Source organism: Procambarus clarkii, chromosome 5, assembly GCF_040958095.1.
Source record: "Procambarus clarkii isolate CNS0578487 chromosome 5, FALCON_Pclarkii_2.0, whole genome shotgun sequence".
In the NCBI taxonomy this organism is placed as follows: Eukaryota; Metazoa; Arthropoda; class Malacostraca; order Decapoda; family Cambaridae; genus Procambarus; species Procambarus clarkii.
This window is the reverse complement of record NC_091154.1, coordinates 15,953,919-15,970,762: the sequence shown is the minus strand read 5'-3', so window position 1 is coordinate 15,970,762 and position 16,844 is coordinate 15,953,919. Positions and strand designations below refer to the sequence as shown.

Below are 16,844 nucleotides of genomic sequence, written 5' to 3'. Positions count from 1 at the left end.
TAGAATTATAAAGGGAGTATTACTACACTGGATATATACACAAGTGTCGCTCTCATAGGACACTAAGCGCTCCTCGATGCTCATGCGATGCAGTCTTGTCAACTTCTATGTTTCCTCAACACACAGTACCATCCTCAACCAGTACTGGGAACACCAACGAGCCTACCCTAGCCACGGGCCAGCCTATACACAGTCTCACTAGGTGCTCCTTGCAAACGCCCACAATCACTCTCCAGCCTGGTGCTGGCAGAGAACATCAGCCTCGCGCTACTGGGCCTCTTCACGAACACATACAAGGGTAGCTAACCCCTGGCAGGAGCTTCTTGCAACTAGCTAGTTACACTCCTCCGTAGCACCTTACTGTCAGTCGTCTCTTCCTCTAGCCAGTCTCGGGATACACCGAATTCTGTCACTGCCACTTCACAGGCAGACAGCAGACACTACACAGTCCCTCTTCGGCAGCGGCTCACTGCTCACGTAAAGCAGAATGGAGTAGAGATATATAGGCTGCCTTGGGTAGACTGACTGTCGCCGTACCACAGCAGCCCTACGTCACCTCTGTGGATACAGATACGTCATCAGTAAACTGGCCAGCACTAGGACACTAGGAATACGACACTTGCAAGGAATTTGACCCCTTTGGAGGTCGAACAGGGTCCTGGCTGCTCGCTACCTGGTAAATGTTCCGGGGCCAGGTAGGGCCTGTGTTGCCTTGGGTCAGTGGTTGCAGCCAGTTGTCTCGACTTCACGTTGAGGAATGAGGATGAACAGCCTCCCGGGGAAAGTCCCTGTTTTTCCTTATCTTTGGATAGCTAGCTTCGGGGAGCCGACAGGGCTCTCCCCAGAAAAGTGTTTAATGTAATGAAACGCCATTTTCTGGGCGAGTCCCGGAGGCTCCCTGGCATCCCTCCCTCCCTCCAGTCGGTGGTGTTTTTCATGCTTTTTGACATCCAGTCTAAAAACTGTGGGTTGGGTCGCCGTCGGATGGGTCTGGGACTCCCCCTTCTCCCTCCCGGGGAGAGGGGGTGGTTGTGCAGACGGCGGCGTGGCGACATGATGACGTCATGCTAGTTTGCTAATTTTTATTTCGGGAGATCTGTCCACCTGTTCGGCTTTTGGTTCCAATAATTTTACCAGAATAGGGGTTTGTTTGGGGCGCCTACCTTTCTGGGTGCCTGTCCCAATCGATGGCAGACAGGATGCTCCCAACCACAGGTGGGGATCTCTACAGGCCATTGCTCCTCGTGCCTCTCTAGAGGGGGCCAGGTTCTGGCTTGTGGTCCCCAGTAGGCAGAACTCCATGCATTGACTGATGCTAGACAGATATACATATCCATCCAGCCTGGATAGCTCCAAGGAGCTTCTGAGACTCACCCAGGAAATAGCATTTCACTACATTCAACGCTGTTTTTTTTTTACTGCTAACACTGTTCACCATGCAGTAAACAGGTATCCGGTTGTTAGTAAGTAAGAAAGTAATTATCAAAAGAAGGCACCAAACCGGGAAGGCTATGTAGCACCATCAAATGTGCGGGATAATCAGAGGGCGCTAAATATCACCAAGGATGCCAATACGAGAACAGAAACGCATAAGGCAAACGATATCAAAAGCATTCCAGTCACCAAGAATACTACCGAGAGACAAGCGACCGCGGGGAATGGTCGAAAAACAAGACACACGCTCGTCCCGGAAATCAGGACATTCAACAAGGATATGCACGACCATAAGAGGGACAATGCAAATAGGACAATAAGGAGCAGGGCGGCGCTCCATCAAGTGACCATGAGTTAAGCGAGTATGGCCAATACGCAACATCGCCAGAGCCGTTTCCCATCGGCAGTTACGGTGGTAGGAGGACAGTCATAAGGACACACAACTTAAGAGCACGTAGTTTGTTACCAGTAACAGACGACCAACAAGCCTGCCAACGGGTAAGGATGGAGGAATGGATAACCGGGTAAAAGTCGGAATAAGAAATACCTTTACGAGAGATGGGACAAGAGCGGACAGCTTCCCTGGCAGCAGCATCCGCACGCTCATTTAAAGACACACCAATATGGCTGGGAACCCAACAAAACTCAACCGACTTAAATTTACTGTGAACAAGAAACAGCCAATGCTGGATCTCAACAACCACTGGATGAACCAGATTAAAGGACCTGAGAGCCATGAGGGCACTATGAGAGTCAACAACAACTACAAAGGAAGATTAACAACGAGAAAGCAGGAAACGAAGAGCATAGAAAATAGCTTAAAGCTCCGCTGTGAAGATGCTAGTCTCCAGAGGTGAGCGACACATATAGGTGCAATCAGGAAAAACAACAGAGTAGCCAACACTGCCTGCAGACTTAGATCCATCGGTGAAGACGGAAACGGAACGGGAGTGAGAAGAAAAGTGCTCAAGGAAAAGGCGTTTGAGAACCGTAGGAGGGGTAAAAGCTTTAGTGATGCGGGTCAAGGATGTACAAAACTGTGGAAGGGGGACTCTCCACGGGGGCAAAGAAGGAACAACAGGAGGAGAAATATTAGAAATACGAACGGAAAGAGAGTCCTGTAAGCGAGATAACTGGATAAAGAGGGAGGTGGTGAAGAGGAACAGGAACTGCAGGAGGGGTAAAAGTTAAAGCACGACAGAGGCGAGAGGAAGGATGTTGCAAGGGCCGCATAAGATAGTGAAGACAGTAGCGATCCCGGCGGTCCAGGAGAGACAGGAAGCCAGTGTCAACATACAAGCTGAGGACGGGAGTCGAATGAAAGGCACCAGAAGTGAGGCGCAACCCAGTATGGTGCAAAGCATCAGGACAGCGAAGAGTAGAAGGAGAAGCAGACGAGTAAGCAGGGCAACCATAATTGAGCTTAGACAGGATGAGAGAGGAATGTAAAGCAAGGAGAGTGCGCCTATCCACTCCCCAAGAAGTATGGGACAATACTAGAAGGAGGGTAAGGGCCTTAGAGCACTCAATACGGAGGTAAGAAATATGGGGAGACCAAGGAAATATGGGGAGACCAAGACAAACGAGTGTCAAAGAATAACTCCAAAAGCTTCGCGGAATCTTTGTACTCAAGGGGATGATCATAAAGTGACAAAGAGGGATAAAGAACGATCCGTTTCCGAGTAAAAGTCATGGCACAAGTCTTAGTAGTAGAGAACTTGAAGCCATGATCGGTGGCCCAAGACGACACGGCATCAATCGCAAGTTGAAGCCGGCGTTGAAGGAAAGGCGAATCATCACCCTGACAGCAAAGGGTAAGATCATCGACATAGAGAGCGGAGAAGACACCTGAAGGAAGAGAGGAAAGAAGATCATTGAGGGCAACCAGAAAAAAAAAGAGTAGTGCTCAGAACACTACCCTGGGGCACACCTTCGTATTGCTGAAAAGAAGGCGACCTCGGGTGTTCGTCAGAACATCACCCCAAAGGGAATGACGACAATTAAAATCACCTAGCAGGAACACATGCTCCGGCAAGGAGTCCAGTAGGTGTTTCAGATCGGGAAGGGAAAGCAGGACACTCGGGGGGAGATGAATGGAACAAACGGTGTACCATTTCCTCAAAAGATACAAGCAGCAGAACAATGTAGAGGCAAAGGAAAAAGTAATTGGACAAAGGAGACATCCGAGCGAATCAAGAAAGCAGAAGAGTTAGGAGCCCCAGCAACAGCAGGGGGGGGGGGGGAAGAGAAAGGAATAGCCACGAAAGCGACCAGGACGAGCACCAAGCATTGGCTCCTGGAGACAGACACAAAGGGGCAAAAACCGCGAAATCATAAGCTGGAGTTCGAGGAAATTGGCATAATAACCTCGAACGTTCCATTGAAAAATAAATATCGACGAGAAGAGAAAGGACATCAACAGAGAACAACGAAGAAACAAAGGTGAAAAGGGAACACAGCACGTTAAAGAAGTGCAGGATCAGGGTCAGGGTCAGCAAAGTCAGGATTAGGGGGCATGAGTAAACTGAGTAAAAAAGTAGGGAAGGTAGCTAGAGGACCAACCAGAGGCGGACGAGTAGGGTCTGGAGGAGGAAGAGGGGGGATAACCGAGGGTCAAGGAAAGCAGCAGGAGGGGCAGAAACCAGGGACGCACCTCAGCAAGGGCACCAAGCGGGGCTAAAGAGACCTCCATAGCAGGAACAGGGGGCGTAACCACCGAAACGGGAGGGGACGGAGCGAGAGTGTCAGAAGTAGGGGGCGAGGAAGAAAGCGAAGCCTTTTTACCCACTGGGGAGGAGGAGAGGAGAGGAGCCAGGCTTACGCTTCTGACTTGGAGAGACCGGTGTCCCAGCAACTACGTACCGGGCAACGGATTCCAGCATCTCAACAGGAGAAGCTGAACGAGAGCACACACGACGGCCGTTAGGAGAGCGATGGACATCAGCCCGCACCGACAGGCGGCGGGGAGAGTCAGTAGATGGAGGAGAAGATGGGAAGGAGGATCGGAGGAAGACGAGGAAGAAGACACAGGAGACATGACAGACCGGGTAGAAAGAAGGGGAATCCCAGACAGAGGACCAGGAGGGGGATCCTTCGGGACAGAACTCAAAGGAACAGAGGAGGGGCAGTGGGCGTATCAGGGTCCAAGGCCCGGAAACGGTTGTGGGTTCGAGGAAGGTGGGAAGGACGAGGAGAGGAAGAGCGCAACACGCGAGCATAAGAGACACTAGCATAAGACGGGAGCCAGCGAACCTGGCGCCTCGCCTCAGGAAAAGATAAACGCTCCCGGTGCTTCAAGGTGAGGACGGCCGCCTCAAGCTTATAATGGATACACGCACGGGAGAAGGTAGGATGGTCTCACCGCAGTTGAGGCAGCGAACCTGGGGAGAAGTGCACTCCGACTTAGAGTGACCTTCACTCCCACACAAAGGACAGAGAGAGACAGTCCCAGAGCAGTGGAGGGCACCATGCCCAAACCTCCAGCACTTGTTACAGAGCCTAGGAGAAGGAATGTACTCCTGGACAGAGCACCTGGCACCAGCAAGAATGACAGAGGGTGGAAGGGTCCTACCAACAAAGGTAATCTTCACAACCCGAAGGGGTTGACGGCGATGACCACGAGAGGACGAGTAAACGTATCTACCTGGAGGACAAAATGGCCTTGGGCATGGAGGATATGCCGAATATCATGGTGGCAGTCCTGCAGATTCCGAACACCGGTTGCAACATGGGGCGGGAGGAAAATAGTGCCAACACTGGCATTCAACCGAGTGTTCTTGGAGACCCAAACAGGGGTCTCACCAAGGCAGGACAAGGCAGCCAAGTGGGATGTAGCATTTTGAGGAGCAGCAGCAACAACACGAGTACCGAGACGAGTGGGGTTGAAGGTAACAGAAGCATCTACGGAATTAACAAGATGCCGATGGAGGGAGAAATCGTCAGGAGGCGCAGAATCAAGAGTGAGGAGATCAAAGTATTTGGCCCACGAAGCGGGACCAAACAAGGCCTGATACGCATCAGTACGGGAAGGAATCGAGCGATTGCGGCCATGTCGAGGACAGCATTGAGAACCCCCAGAGAGAGGGGGGGGGTTAAAGGGCGTAGTAGTCACTACTAGAGACTGAGCCGTGCCAGGGGACGAGGTGGTCACCACTGGGGGCTTGGGGCTCGACCCAACTACAGAGGAGGGAGGGGAGCCGAGGGGAGTAGTCAGAGAGGTCAAAGGAGGCGCAAGGTCGGGGCTCAATGTAGCGGGGGCTACAGAGCCCGGTCTTCCAACACGATCCGACTCAGGGCTTGGTCACCCACCCCACGAGCCTGAGAAGGTAAAAGAGGAACAGTATGCAACATAGGTACAAAAAGGAAAAACATTCATTCACGAATGTGCCCTCATACCCACCATGGAGCCACAATTAGAGGCAGGGCACCCAACAAGAAGCTATCGCCGATCATGCCGGGGCTCCCTAGGGGTGCATTGTGGGTATACGCCCCACAAACGCCACCTTAAGAACCGTCAGTCTGTCGAGATCGGGTTCAGTGACGAAAGGAGGATTGACAATAAAAGGTTCCCCTCGCTCGAGACGTCAGGTACTACAGTTCTACGGGTGCAAGAGTATGCCTCCTCAAGCACCCGGGCGTCAAAATAAAAGAAGTCCAAAAGAATAACCAAAACAAGCAAAAGGTCGGCAGGAAACGACAAGCAGATAGGAGAAAAGGGGAGAAAAACAAAACAGAAGGAAAAGGAAAAGTCGTTCAGCACAATTAGAGAGGACAGCAGCAGGAGCACAAGGCGACAAAAGGACAGAGGACTGTCCCAAGGAGCATCACTCTCCAGCAGCAGCCCACCAAGCCCCCCTCACAGCAACGAGCTGAACAGGAAGGGGGGCCGGTTGTTAGGTAATTGTTGTTGGTTTCATCCTGGGAAAAGGCAGTAATTGACTAAGGGGGGGGGGGAAGGTCTTGAGAAGCTACAAGTATAGGCTTCCAGTTCCCATCAATAAGAATTATTAAATTATTCTGAGAAACGAAGCCAAGGTTTACTTACTCTAAGGGCTGATCCCCTTCCCTTGCAAAGGTTTACTTACTCTGGGGGAATTTTAAAACCCTCTGCAGCTCCTTGAATCCTGGGCACACTATCCAACGTGTGGTTTTGGGCACTGTGTTGGAAGCCTTCACCTCTGCAGCCTCAGCTTTTACATCTTGGCTCGCACACTCTTGAGACTTGTTCTCCAGCGAGTCTGTGACACACAAAACCAAGGTTATATTTATTCTTTAGCCAAAGTTGATCAATTTGCATGCTTGTGTGACGAGTACGAGAGAATGTGCACAATGAAATCACAAAAACAGGATGATTATTAACAAATATTGATGTTGAACGGCTCAATCAAACCCCTGCCCGTGGACTTTCCACACACACACACACACACACACATTTAGAGCAATTGACTGGGAGGCCTATGAAGCAAGAACGGAGGACTTTTGGACATGCAGATTTGTGAACCTCATTCTGGAGACATTCTCGTATCAACACATAAAGCAAGCCACAAGAATGAGGGAAGGAGATATACCGTCAGTACTGGATCTAGTATTCACCAGGAAAGAAGAAGAGATTTTTGACATCCAGTACCTTCCTCCCTTGGGAAAGAGTGATCACGTCCTGTTAGACATTAAATATGCTTTAAGATATCATCTAGAAGAAAATGGGGACATTGAAACAGTTGATAAACTCGATTTAAGGAGAGGCAACTATGGGGAACTTCGAAATTTTTTTAATGAGTGTAAATGGACAGAATTGTTGCTAGGCAGGGAAGTAAATGAAATGTATGCCAAATTTTTAAAACTATACGAGGAAGGCACACAAACATTCATACCAAAACAGAGATGCAGGGCCAGAAAACAGGACTGGTTCGACAGAAATTGTGAGAGGGCAAGAGACCAAAAGACACAAAAATGGAATCAGTATAGGAAGAGGCCAAACCCCCAAACATACCAGCGATACAAAGATGCGAGAAACAACTATACAGCAGTAAGGAGAGAGGCAGAAAGAAATTTTGAAAAAGGGATAGCAGATAAATGTAAAACAGAACCGGGCATATTCTACAAATTCATAAACAACAAATTGCAGGTAAAGGATAATATCCAGAGGTTGAAAATGGGAAACAGATTCACGGAAAATGAAAAGGAAATGTGTGAAACATTAAATGAAAAGTTCCAAAGTGTGTTTGTACAAAATGAAAGCTTCAGAGAACCAGACACAATAAGAATTCCAGAGAACAACATAGAGCGGATAGAGGTGTCTAGAGATGAAGTGGAAAATATGCTAAAGGAGCTCGGGAAGATCAAAGCAGCTGGCCCAGATGGCGTTTCACCATGGGTTCTGAGAGAATGTGCATCTGAGCTCAGCATTCCACTTCACCTGATCTTTCAGGCATCCCTGTGTACAGGAATCGTAGCAGACGTGTGGAAACAGGCTAACATAGTTCCAATCTACAAAAGTGGCAGCAGGGAAGACCCCCTCAATTATAGACCTGTATCATTGACAAGTGTAATAGTGAAAGTATTGGAAAAGCTAATCAAAACTAAATGGGTAGAACACCTGGAGAGAAATGATATAATATCAGACAGACAGTATGGTTTTCGATCTGGAAGATCCTGTGTATCGAATTTACTCAGTTTCTATGATCGAGCCACAGAGATATTACAGGAAAGAGATGGTTGGGTTGACTGCATCTATCTGGACCTAAAAAAGGCTTTCGACAGAGTTCCACATAAGAGGTTGTTCTGGAAACTGGAAAATATTGGAGGGGTGACAGGTAAGCTTCTAACATGGATGATAAATTTTCTGACTGATAGAAAAATGAGGGCAGTAATCAGAGGCAATGTATCGGAATGGAGAAATGTCACAAGTGGAGTACCACAGGGTTCAGTTCTTGCACCAGTGATGTTTATTGTGTACATAAATGATCTACCAGTTGGTATACAGAATTATATGAACATGTTTACTGATGATGCTAAGATAATAGGAAGGATAAGAAATTTAGATGACTGTCATGCCCTTCAAGAAGACCTGGACAAAATAAGTATATGGAGCACCACTTGGCAAATGGAATTTAATGTAAATAAATGTCATGTTATGGAATGTGGAATAGGAGAACATAGACCCCACACAACCTATATATTATGTGAGAAATCTTTAAAGAATTCTGATAAAGAAAGAGATCTAGGAGTGGTTCTAGATAGAAAACTATCACCTGAGGACCACAAAGAATATTGTGCAAGGAGCCTATGCTATGCTTTCTAACTTTAGAATTGCATTTAAATACATGGATGGCGATATACTAAAGAAATTGTTCATGACTTTTGTTAGGCCAAAGCTAGAATATGCAGCTGTTGTGTGGTGCCCATATCTTAAGAAGCACATCAACAAACTGGAAAAGGTGCAAAGACATGCTACTAAGTGGTTCCCAGAACTGAAGGGCAAGAGCTACGAGGAGAGGTTAGAAGCATTAAATATGCCAAAACTAGAAGACAGAAGAAAAAGAGGTGATATGATCACTACGTACAAAATAGTAACAGGAATTGATAAAATCGACAGGGAAGACTTCCTGAGACCTGGAACTTCAAGAACAAGAGGTCATAGATTTAAACTAGCTAAACACAGATGCCGAAGAAATATAAGAAAATTCACCTTCGCAATAGAGTGGTAGACGGTTGGAACAAGTTAAGTGAGAAGGTGGTGGAGGCCAAGACCGTCAGTAGTTTCAAAGCGTTATATGACAAAGAGTACTGGGAAGACGGGACACCACGAGCGTAGCTCTCATCCTGTAACTACACTTAGGTAATTACACTTAGGTAATATTACACACACACACACACAGAGCTTCTGTGGCTAGCAGGAACGGATCCAGACTTCTAATCATGGGAGACTTCAACCATGGGAAGATAGATTGGGGGAACAGAGACCCACATGGAGGCCCAGACACATGGACAGCTAAGCTGCTGGATGTGGCAACAAGAAACTTTCTAAGTCAACACGTCAAGGGACCGACAAGAATGAGAGGAGGGGATGAACCAGCCTTGCTTGATCTGATATTTACCCTAAATGAGTCTGATACAAGGGAAGTTAAGTTGGAAGCCCCCTTGGGAATGAGTGATCATAGTGTATTGAGCTTTGAGTACCTGGTTGAGCTGGGAATTATCACCCCCAAAAAAGAACTGGGAACCAAAGGGCTGGCGTACCGAAAGGGAAACTATGAGGAAATGAATAAATTCCTATGGGATATACATTAGGACACGAACTCGGAACCAAGTCTGTACAAGACATGATGGGACTATGTCACCCAAAAATGTCAGGAGGTTGTAAGCAGGTTTGTTCCAGCCCGACAGAAAAAAACAGAGAAGCAAAGGAAGAATCCGTGTTTAATAAGGAATGTATGAAAGCAAAGGAGCAGAACAAAAGGTCATGGAGGAACTTCCGTAATAACAGAACACCAGAAAGTAGAGAGAGATACCAGAGAACCAGGAACGAGTATGTCAGTGTGAGAAGAGCAGCTGAGAAAAGGTATGAAAATGATATAGCTAATAAAGCCAAGACCGAACCCAAGCTACTACACAGTCACATCAGGAGGAAGACAACAGTGAAGGAACAGGTGATGAAACTTAGGGTGGGCGAGGACAGGTACACAGAGAATGACAAAGAGGTGTGTGAAGAACTTAACAAAAAGTTCAAGAGGTCTTTACAATAGAACAGGGAGATGTCGCGGCGCTAGAAGAGGTGGGCAGCAAACCAGGTGACCTTGGATAGGTTCGAAATTACAAGAGATGAGGTCAAGAAGCACCTATTAGAGCTGGATGTGAGAAAAGCTGTTGGGCCGGATGGAATCTCGCCATGGGTATTGAAAGTGTGTGCAGGAGCACTTTGCCTACCACTCTCCATTGTGTACAGTAGGTCACTGGAAACGGGAGACCTACCAGAAATATGGAAGACTGCTAATGTAGTACCAATATACAAAAAGAGTGACAGACAAGAGGCACTGAACTACAGGCCAGTGTCCTTAACTTGTATACCATGCAAGGTGGTGGAGAAGATTGTGAGAAAAAACCTAGTAACACATCTGGAGAGAAGAGACTTCGTGACAACCCATCAACATGGGTTCAGGGAGGGTAAATCTAGCCTTACAGGATTGATAGAATTCTACAATCAGGTGACAAAGATTAAACAAAAAAGAGAAGGGTGGGCGGACTGCATTTTTTTGGACTGTCGGAAAGCCTTTGACACAGTACCCCATAAAAGGTTGATGCATAAGCTAGAGAAACAGGCAGGAGTAACTGGTTGGGCGCTCCAGTGGATAAGGGAGTACCTAAACAATAGGAAGCAGAGAGTTATAGTGAGGGGTGAGACCTCAGACTGGCGTGAAGTCACCAGTGGAGTCCCACAGGGCTCTGTATTTGGACCTATCCTGTTTCTGATATACGTAGATGATCTCCCAGAGGGTATAGACTCATTCCTCTCAATGTTTGCTGACGACGCCAAAATTATGAGAAGGATTAAGACAGAGGAGGACAGCTTGAGGCTTCAAGAAGACCTGGACAAGCTGCAGGAATGGTCGAACAAATGGCTGTTAGAGTTTAATCCAAGCAAATGTAATGTAATGAAGATAGGGGTAGGAAGCAGGAGACCAGATACAAGGTATCACTTGGGAGATGAAATACTTCAAGAGTCCGAGAGAGAGAAAGACCTGGGGGTTGATATCACGCAAGACCTGTCCCCTGATGCTCATATCAATAGGATAACAGCAGCAGCATATGCCAGGTTGGCTAACATAAGAACGGCCTTTAGAAACTTGTGTAAGGAACCTTTCAGAACATTATATACCACATATGTCAGACCAATCCTGGAGTATGCGGCACCAGCATGGAGTCCATATCTAGTCAAGCATAAGACTAAAATGGAAAAGGTTCAAAGGTTTGCCACCAGACTAGTACCCGAGCTGAGAGGTATGAGCTACGAGGAGAGACTACGGGAATTAAACCTCACTTCGTTGGAAGACAGAAGAGTTAGGGGGGACATGATCACCACATTCAAGATCCTCAAGGGAATTGACAGGGTTGATAAAGACAGGCTGTTTAACACAAGGGGCACATGCACTCGGGGACACAGGTGGAAACTAAGTGCCCAAATGAGCCACAGAGATATTAGAAAGAACTTTTTAGTGTCAGAGTGTTTGACAAATGGAATGCATTAGGAAGTGATGTGGTGGAGGCTGACTCCATACACAGTTTCAAGTGTAGATATGATAGAGCCCAATAGGCTCAGGAACCTGTACACCTGTTGATTGACAGTTGAGAGGCGGGACCAAAGAGCCAGAGCTCAACCCCCGCAAGCACAACTAGGTGAGTACAACTAGGCGAGTACACACACACATAATCCCCAATTATGTGTGTGTGAAGATAGGATACACCTATCTTCATAATGTAATGAAGATAGGTGCAGGGAGCAGGAGGCCAAATACAAGGTATTATCTGGGAGAGGAAATTCTTCAGGAGTCAGAGAAAGAAAAAGACTTGGGAGTTGATATCACGCCAGACCTGTCTCCTGCAGCACATATCAAGAGGATAACATCAGCGGCATATGCCAGGCTGGCCAACATACGAACGGCATTCAGAAACTTGTGTAAAGAATCATTCAGAACTTTGTATACCACATATGTCAGGCCAATCCTGGAGTATGCAGCCCCAGCATGGAGTCCATATCTAGTCAAGGATAAGACTAAACTGGAAAAGGTTCAAAGGTTTGCCACCAGACTAGTACCCGAGCTGAGAGGTATGAGCTACGAGGAGAGACTACGGGAATTAAACCTCACTTCGCTGGAAGACAGAAGAGTAAGGGGGGACATGATCACCACATTCAAGATTTTGAAGGGAATTGATAGGGTAGATAAAGACAGTCTATTTAACAGAAGGGGCACACGCACAAGGGGACACAGGTGGAAACTGAGCGCCCAAATGAGCCACAGAGATATTAGAAAAGAACTTTTTTAGTGTCAGAGTGGTTGACAAATGGAATACATTAGGGGGTGATGTGGTGGAGGCTGACTCCATACACAGTTTCAAGTGTAGATATGATAGAGCCCAATAGGCTCAGGAATCTGTACACCTAGAAGCATTAAATATGCCAAAACTAGAAGACAGAAGAAAAAGAGGTGATATGATCACTACATACACAATAGTTACAGGAATTGATAAAATCGACAGGGAAGACTTCCTGAGACCTGGAATTTCAAGAACAAGAGGTCATAGATTTAAACTAGCTAAACACAGATGCCGAAGAAATATAAGAAAATTCACCTTCGCAAATAGGAGTGGTAGACGGTTGGAACAAGTTAAGTGAGAAGGTGGTGGAGGCCAAGACCGTCAGTAGTTTCAAAGCGTTATATGACAAAGAGTGCTGGGAAGACGGGACACCACGAGCGTAGCTCTCATCCTGTAACTACACTTAGGTAATTACACTTAGGTAATTACCTGTTGATTGAAGGTTGAGAGGCGGGACCAAAGAGCCAGAGCTCAACCCCCCCCCCCCCCCCGTGTACGTGTGCCCGAATTATTCAGAAACGTGAGTTCAATTCCATAATTTGGGGTCAATATTTATTCAAGAGAAATAACATTAACACCAATAAGAAGGACAGGGAGGTAATGCCCAAGACTATAGCAAGGAAGGATAGGGAGGTAATGCCCAAGACTATAGCAAGGAAGGATAGGGAGGTAATGCCCAAGACTATAGCAAGGAAGGATAGGGAGGTAATGCCCAAGACTATAGCAAGGAAGGATAGGGAGGTAATGCCCAAGACTATAGCAAGGAAGGATAGGGAGGTAATGCCCAAGACTATAGCAAGGAAGGATAGGGAGGTAATGCCCAAGACTATAGCAAGGAAGGATAGGGAGGTAATGCCCAAGACTATAGCAAGGAAGGATAGGGAGGTAATGCCCAAGACTATAGCAAGGAAGGATAGGGAGGTAATGCCCAAGACTATAGCAAGGAAGGATAGGGAGGTAATGCCCAAGACTATAGCAAGGAAGGATAGGGAGGTAATGCCCAAGACTATAGCAAGGAAGGATAGGGAGGTAATGCCCAAGACTATAGCAAGGAAGGATAGGGAGGTAATGCCCAAGACTATAGCAAGGAAGGATAGGGAGGTAATGCCCAAGACTATAGCAAGGAAGGATAGGGAGGTAATGCCCAAGACTATAGCAAGGAAGGATAGGGAGGTAATGCCCAAGACTATAGCAAGGAAGGATAGGGAGGTAATGCCCAAGACTATAGCAAGGAAGGATAGGGAGGTAATGCCCAAGACTATAGCAAGGAAGGATAGGGAGGTAATGCCCAAGACTATAGCAAGGAAGGATAGGGAGGTAATGCCCAAGACTATAGCAAGGAAGGATAGGGAGGTAATGCCCAAGACTATAGCAAGGAAGGATAGGGAGGTAATGCCCAAGACTATAGCAAGGAAGGATAGGGAGGTAATGCCCAAGACTATAGCAAGGAAGGACAGGGAGGTAATGCCCAAGACTATAGCAAGGAAGGATAGGGAGGTAATGCCCAAGACTATAGCAAGGAAGGATAGGGAGGTAATGCCCAAGACTATAGCAAGGAAGGATAGGGAGGTAATGCCCAAGACTATAGCAAGGAAGGATAGGGAGGTAATGCCCAAGACTATAGCAAGGAAGGATAGGGAGGTAATGCCCAAGACTATAGCAAGGAAGGATAGGGAGGTAATGCCCAAGACTATAGCAAGGAAGGATAGGGAGGTAATGCCCAAGACTATAGCAAGGAAGGACAGGGAGGTAATGCCCAAGACTATAGCAAGGAAGGATAGGGAGGTAATGCCCAAGACTATAGCAAGGAAGGACAGGGAGGTAATGCCCAAGACTATAGCAAGGAAGGATAGGGAGGTAATGCCCAAGACTATAGCAAGGAAGGATAGGGAGGTAATGCCCAAGACTATAGCAAGGAAGGATAGGGAGGTAATGCCCAAGACTATAGCAAGGAAGGATAGGGAGGTAATGCCCAAGACTATAGCAAGGAAGGATAGGGAGGTAATGCCCAAGACTATAGCAAGGAAGGATAGGGAGGTAATGCCCAAGACTATAGCAAGGAAGGATAGGGAGGTAATGCCCAAGACTATAGCAAGGAAGGATAGGGAGGTAATGCCCAAGACTATAGCAAGGAAGGATAGGGAGGTAATGCCCAAGACTATAGCAAGGAAGGATAGGGAGGTAATGCCCAAGACTATAGCAAGGAAGGATAGGGAGGTAATGCCCAAGACTATAGCAAGGAAGGATAGGGAGGTAATGCCCAAGACTATAGCAAGGAAGGATAGGGAGGTAATGCCCAAGACTATAGCAAGGAAGGATAGGGAGGTAATGCCCAAGACTATAGCAAGGAAGGATAGGGAGGTAATGCCCAAGACTATAGCAAGGAAGGATAGGGAGGTAATGCCCAAGACTATAGCAAGGAAGGATAGGGAGGTAATGCCCAAGACTATAGCAAGGAAGGATAGGGAGGTAATGCCCAAGACTATAGCAAGGAAGGATAGGGAGGTAATGCCCAAGACTATAGCAAGGAAGGATAGGGAGGTAATGCCCAAGACTATAGCAAGGAAGGATAGGGAGGTAATGCCCAAGACTATAGCAAGGAAGGATAGGGAGGTAATGCCCAAGGACTATAGCAAGGAAGGATAGGGAGGTAATGCCCAAGACTATAGCAAGGAAGGATAGGGAGGTAATGCCCAAGACTATAGCAAGGAAGGATAGGGAGGTAATGCCAAGACTATAGCAAGGAAGGATAGGGAGGTAATGCCCAAGACTATAGCAAGGAAGGATAGGGAGGTAATGCCCAAGACTATAGCAAGGAAGGATAGGGAGGTAATGCCCAAGACTATAGCAAGGAAGGATAGGGAGGTAATGCCCAAGACTATAGCAAGGAAGGATAGGGAGGTAATGCCCAAGACTATAGCAAGGAAGGATAGGGAGGTAATGCCCAAGACTATAGCAAGGAAGGATAGGGAGGTAATGCCCAAGACTATAGCAAGGAAGGATAGGGAGGTATGCCCAAGGACTATAGCAAGGAAGGATAGGGAGGTAATGCCCAAGACTATAGCAAGGAAGGATAGGGAGGTAATGCCCAAGACTATAGCAAGGAAGGATAGGGAGGTAATGCCCAAGACTATAGCAAGGAAGGATAGGGAGGTAATGCCCAAGACTATAGCAAGGAAGGATAGGGAGGTAATGCCCAAGACTATAGCAAGGAAGGATAGGGAGGTAATGCCCAAGACTATAGCAAGGAAGGATAGGGAGGTAATGCCCAAGACTATAGCAAGGAAGGATAGGGAGGTAATGCCCAAGACTATAGCAAGGAAGGATAGGGAGGTAATGCCCAAGACTATAGCAAGGAAGGATAGGGAGGTAATGCCCAAGACTATAGCAAGGAAGGATAGGGAGGTAATGCCCAAGACTATAGCAAGGAAGGTTAGGGAGGTAATGCCCAAGACTATAGCAAGGAAGGATAGGGAGGTAATGCCCAAGACTATAGCAAGGAAGGACAGGGAGGTAATGCCCAAGACTATAGCAAGGAAGGTTAGGGAGGTAATGCCCAAGACTATAGCAAGGAAGGATAGGGAGGTAATGCCCAAGACTATAGCAAGGAAGGACAGGGAGGTAATGCCCAAGACTATAGCAAGGAAGGATAGGGAGGTAATGCCCAAGACTATAGCAAGGAAGGATAGGGAGGTAATGCCCAAGACTATAGCAAGGAAGGATAGGGAGGTAATGCCCAAGACTATAGCAAGGAAGGATAGGGAGGTAATGCCTAAGACTATAGCAAGGAAGGATAGGGAGGTAATGCCCAAGACTATAGCAAGGAAGGATAGGGAGGTAATGCCCAAGACTATAGCAAGGAAGGATAGGGAGGTAATGCCCAAGACTATAGCAAGGAAGGATAGGGAGGTAATGCCCAAGACTATAGCAAGGAAGGATAGGGAGGTAATGCCCAAGACTATAGCAAGGAAGGATAGGGAGGTAATGCCCAAGACTATAGCAAGGAAGGATAGGGAGGTAATGCCCAAGACTATAGCAAGGAAGGATAGGGAGGTAATGCCCAAGACTATAGCAAGGAAGGATAGGGAGGTAATGCCCAAGACTATAGCAAGGAAGGATAGGGAGGTAATGCCCAAGACTATAGCAAGGGAAGGACAGGGAGGTAATGCCCAAGACTATAGCAAGGAAGGATAGGGAGGTAATGCCCAAGACTATAGCAAGGAAGGATAGGGAGGTAATGCCCAAGACTATAGCAAGGAAGGATAGGGAGGTAATGCCCAAGACTATAGCAAGGAAGGACAGGGAGGTAATGCCCAAGA

The 16,844-nt window shown here is 47.2% G+C and overlaps 1 protein-coding gene across 1 annotated transcript in view; it reads right to left on the bottom strand.

Moving 5' to 3' along the window:
* Positions 1-198: 198 nt before the first annotated feature.
* Positions 199-16,844, bottom strand: part of LOC138373553 (DNA-binding protein Ets97D-like) — a 514,987-nt gene continuing 498,341 nt past the window's right edge. Inside the window, exons 5-6 of the mRNA XM_069339774.1 lie at positions 6,519-6,671; positions 199-558 (exon numbers count right to left, since the gene is read on the bottom strand). Of these exons, the coding sequence (XP_069195875.1) occupies positions 548-558; positions 6,519-6,671 (164 nt within the window). The 3' untranslated portion in view covers positions 199-547. The remainder of the gene's footprint in view (positions 559-6,518; positions 6,672-16,844) is intronic.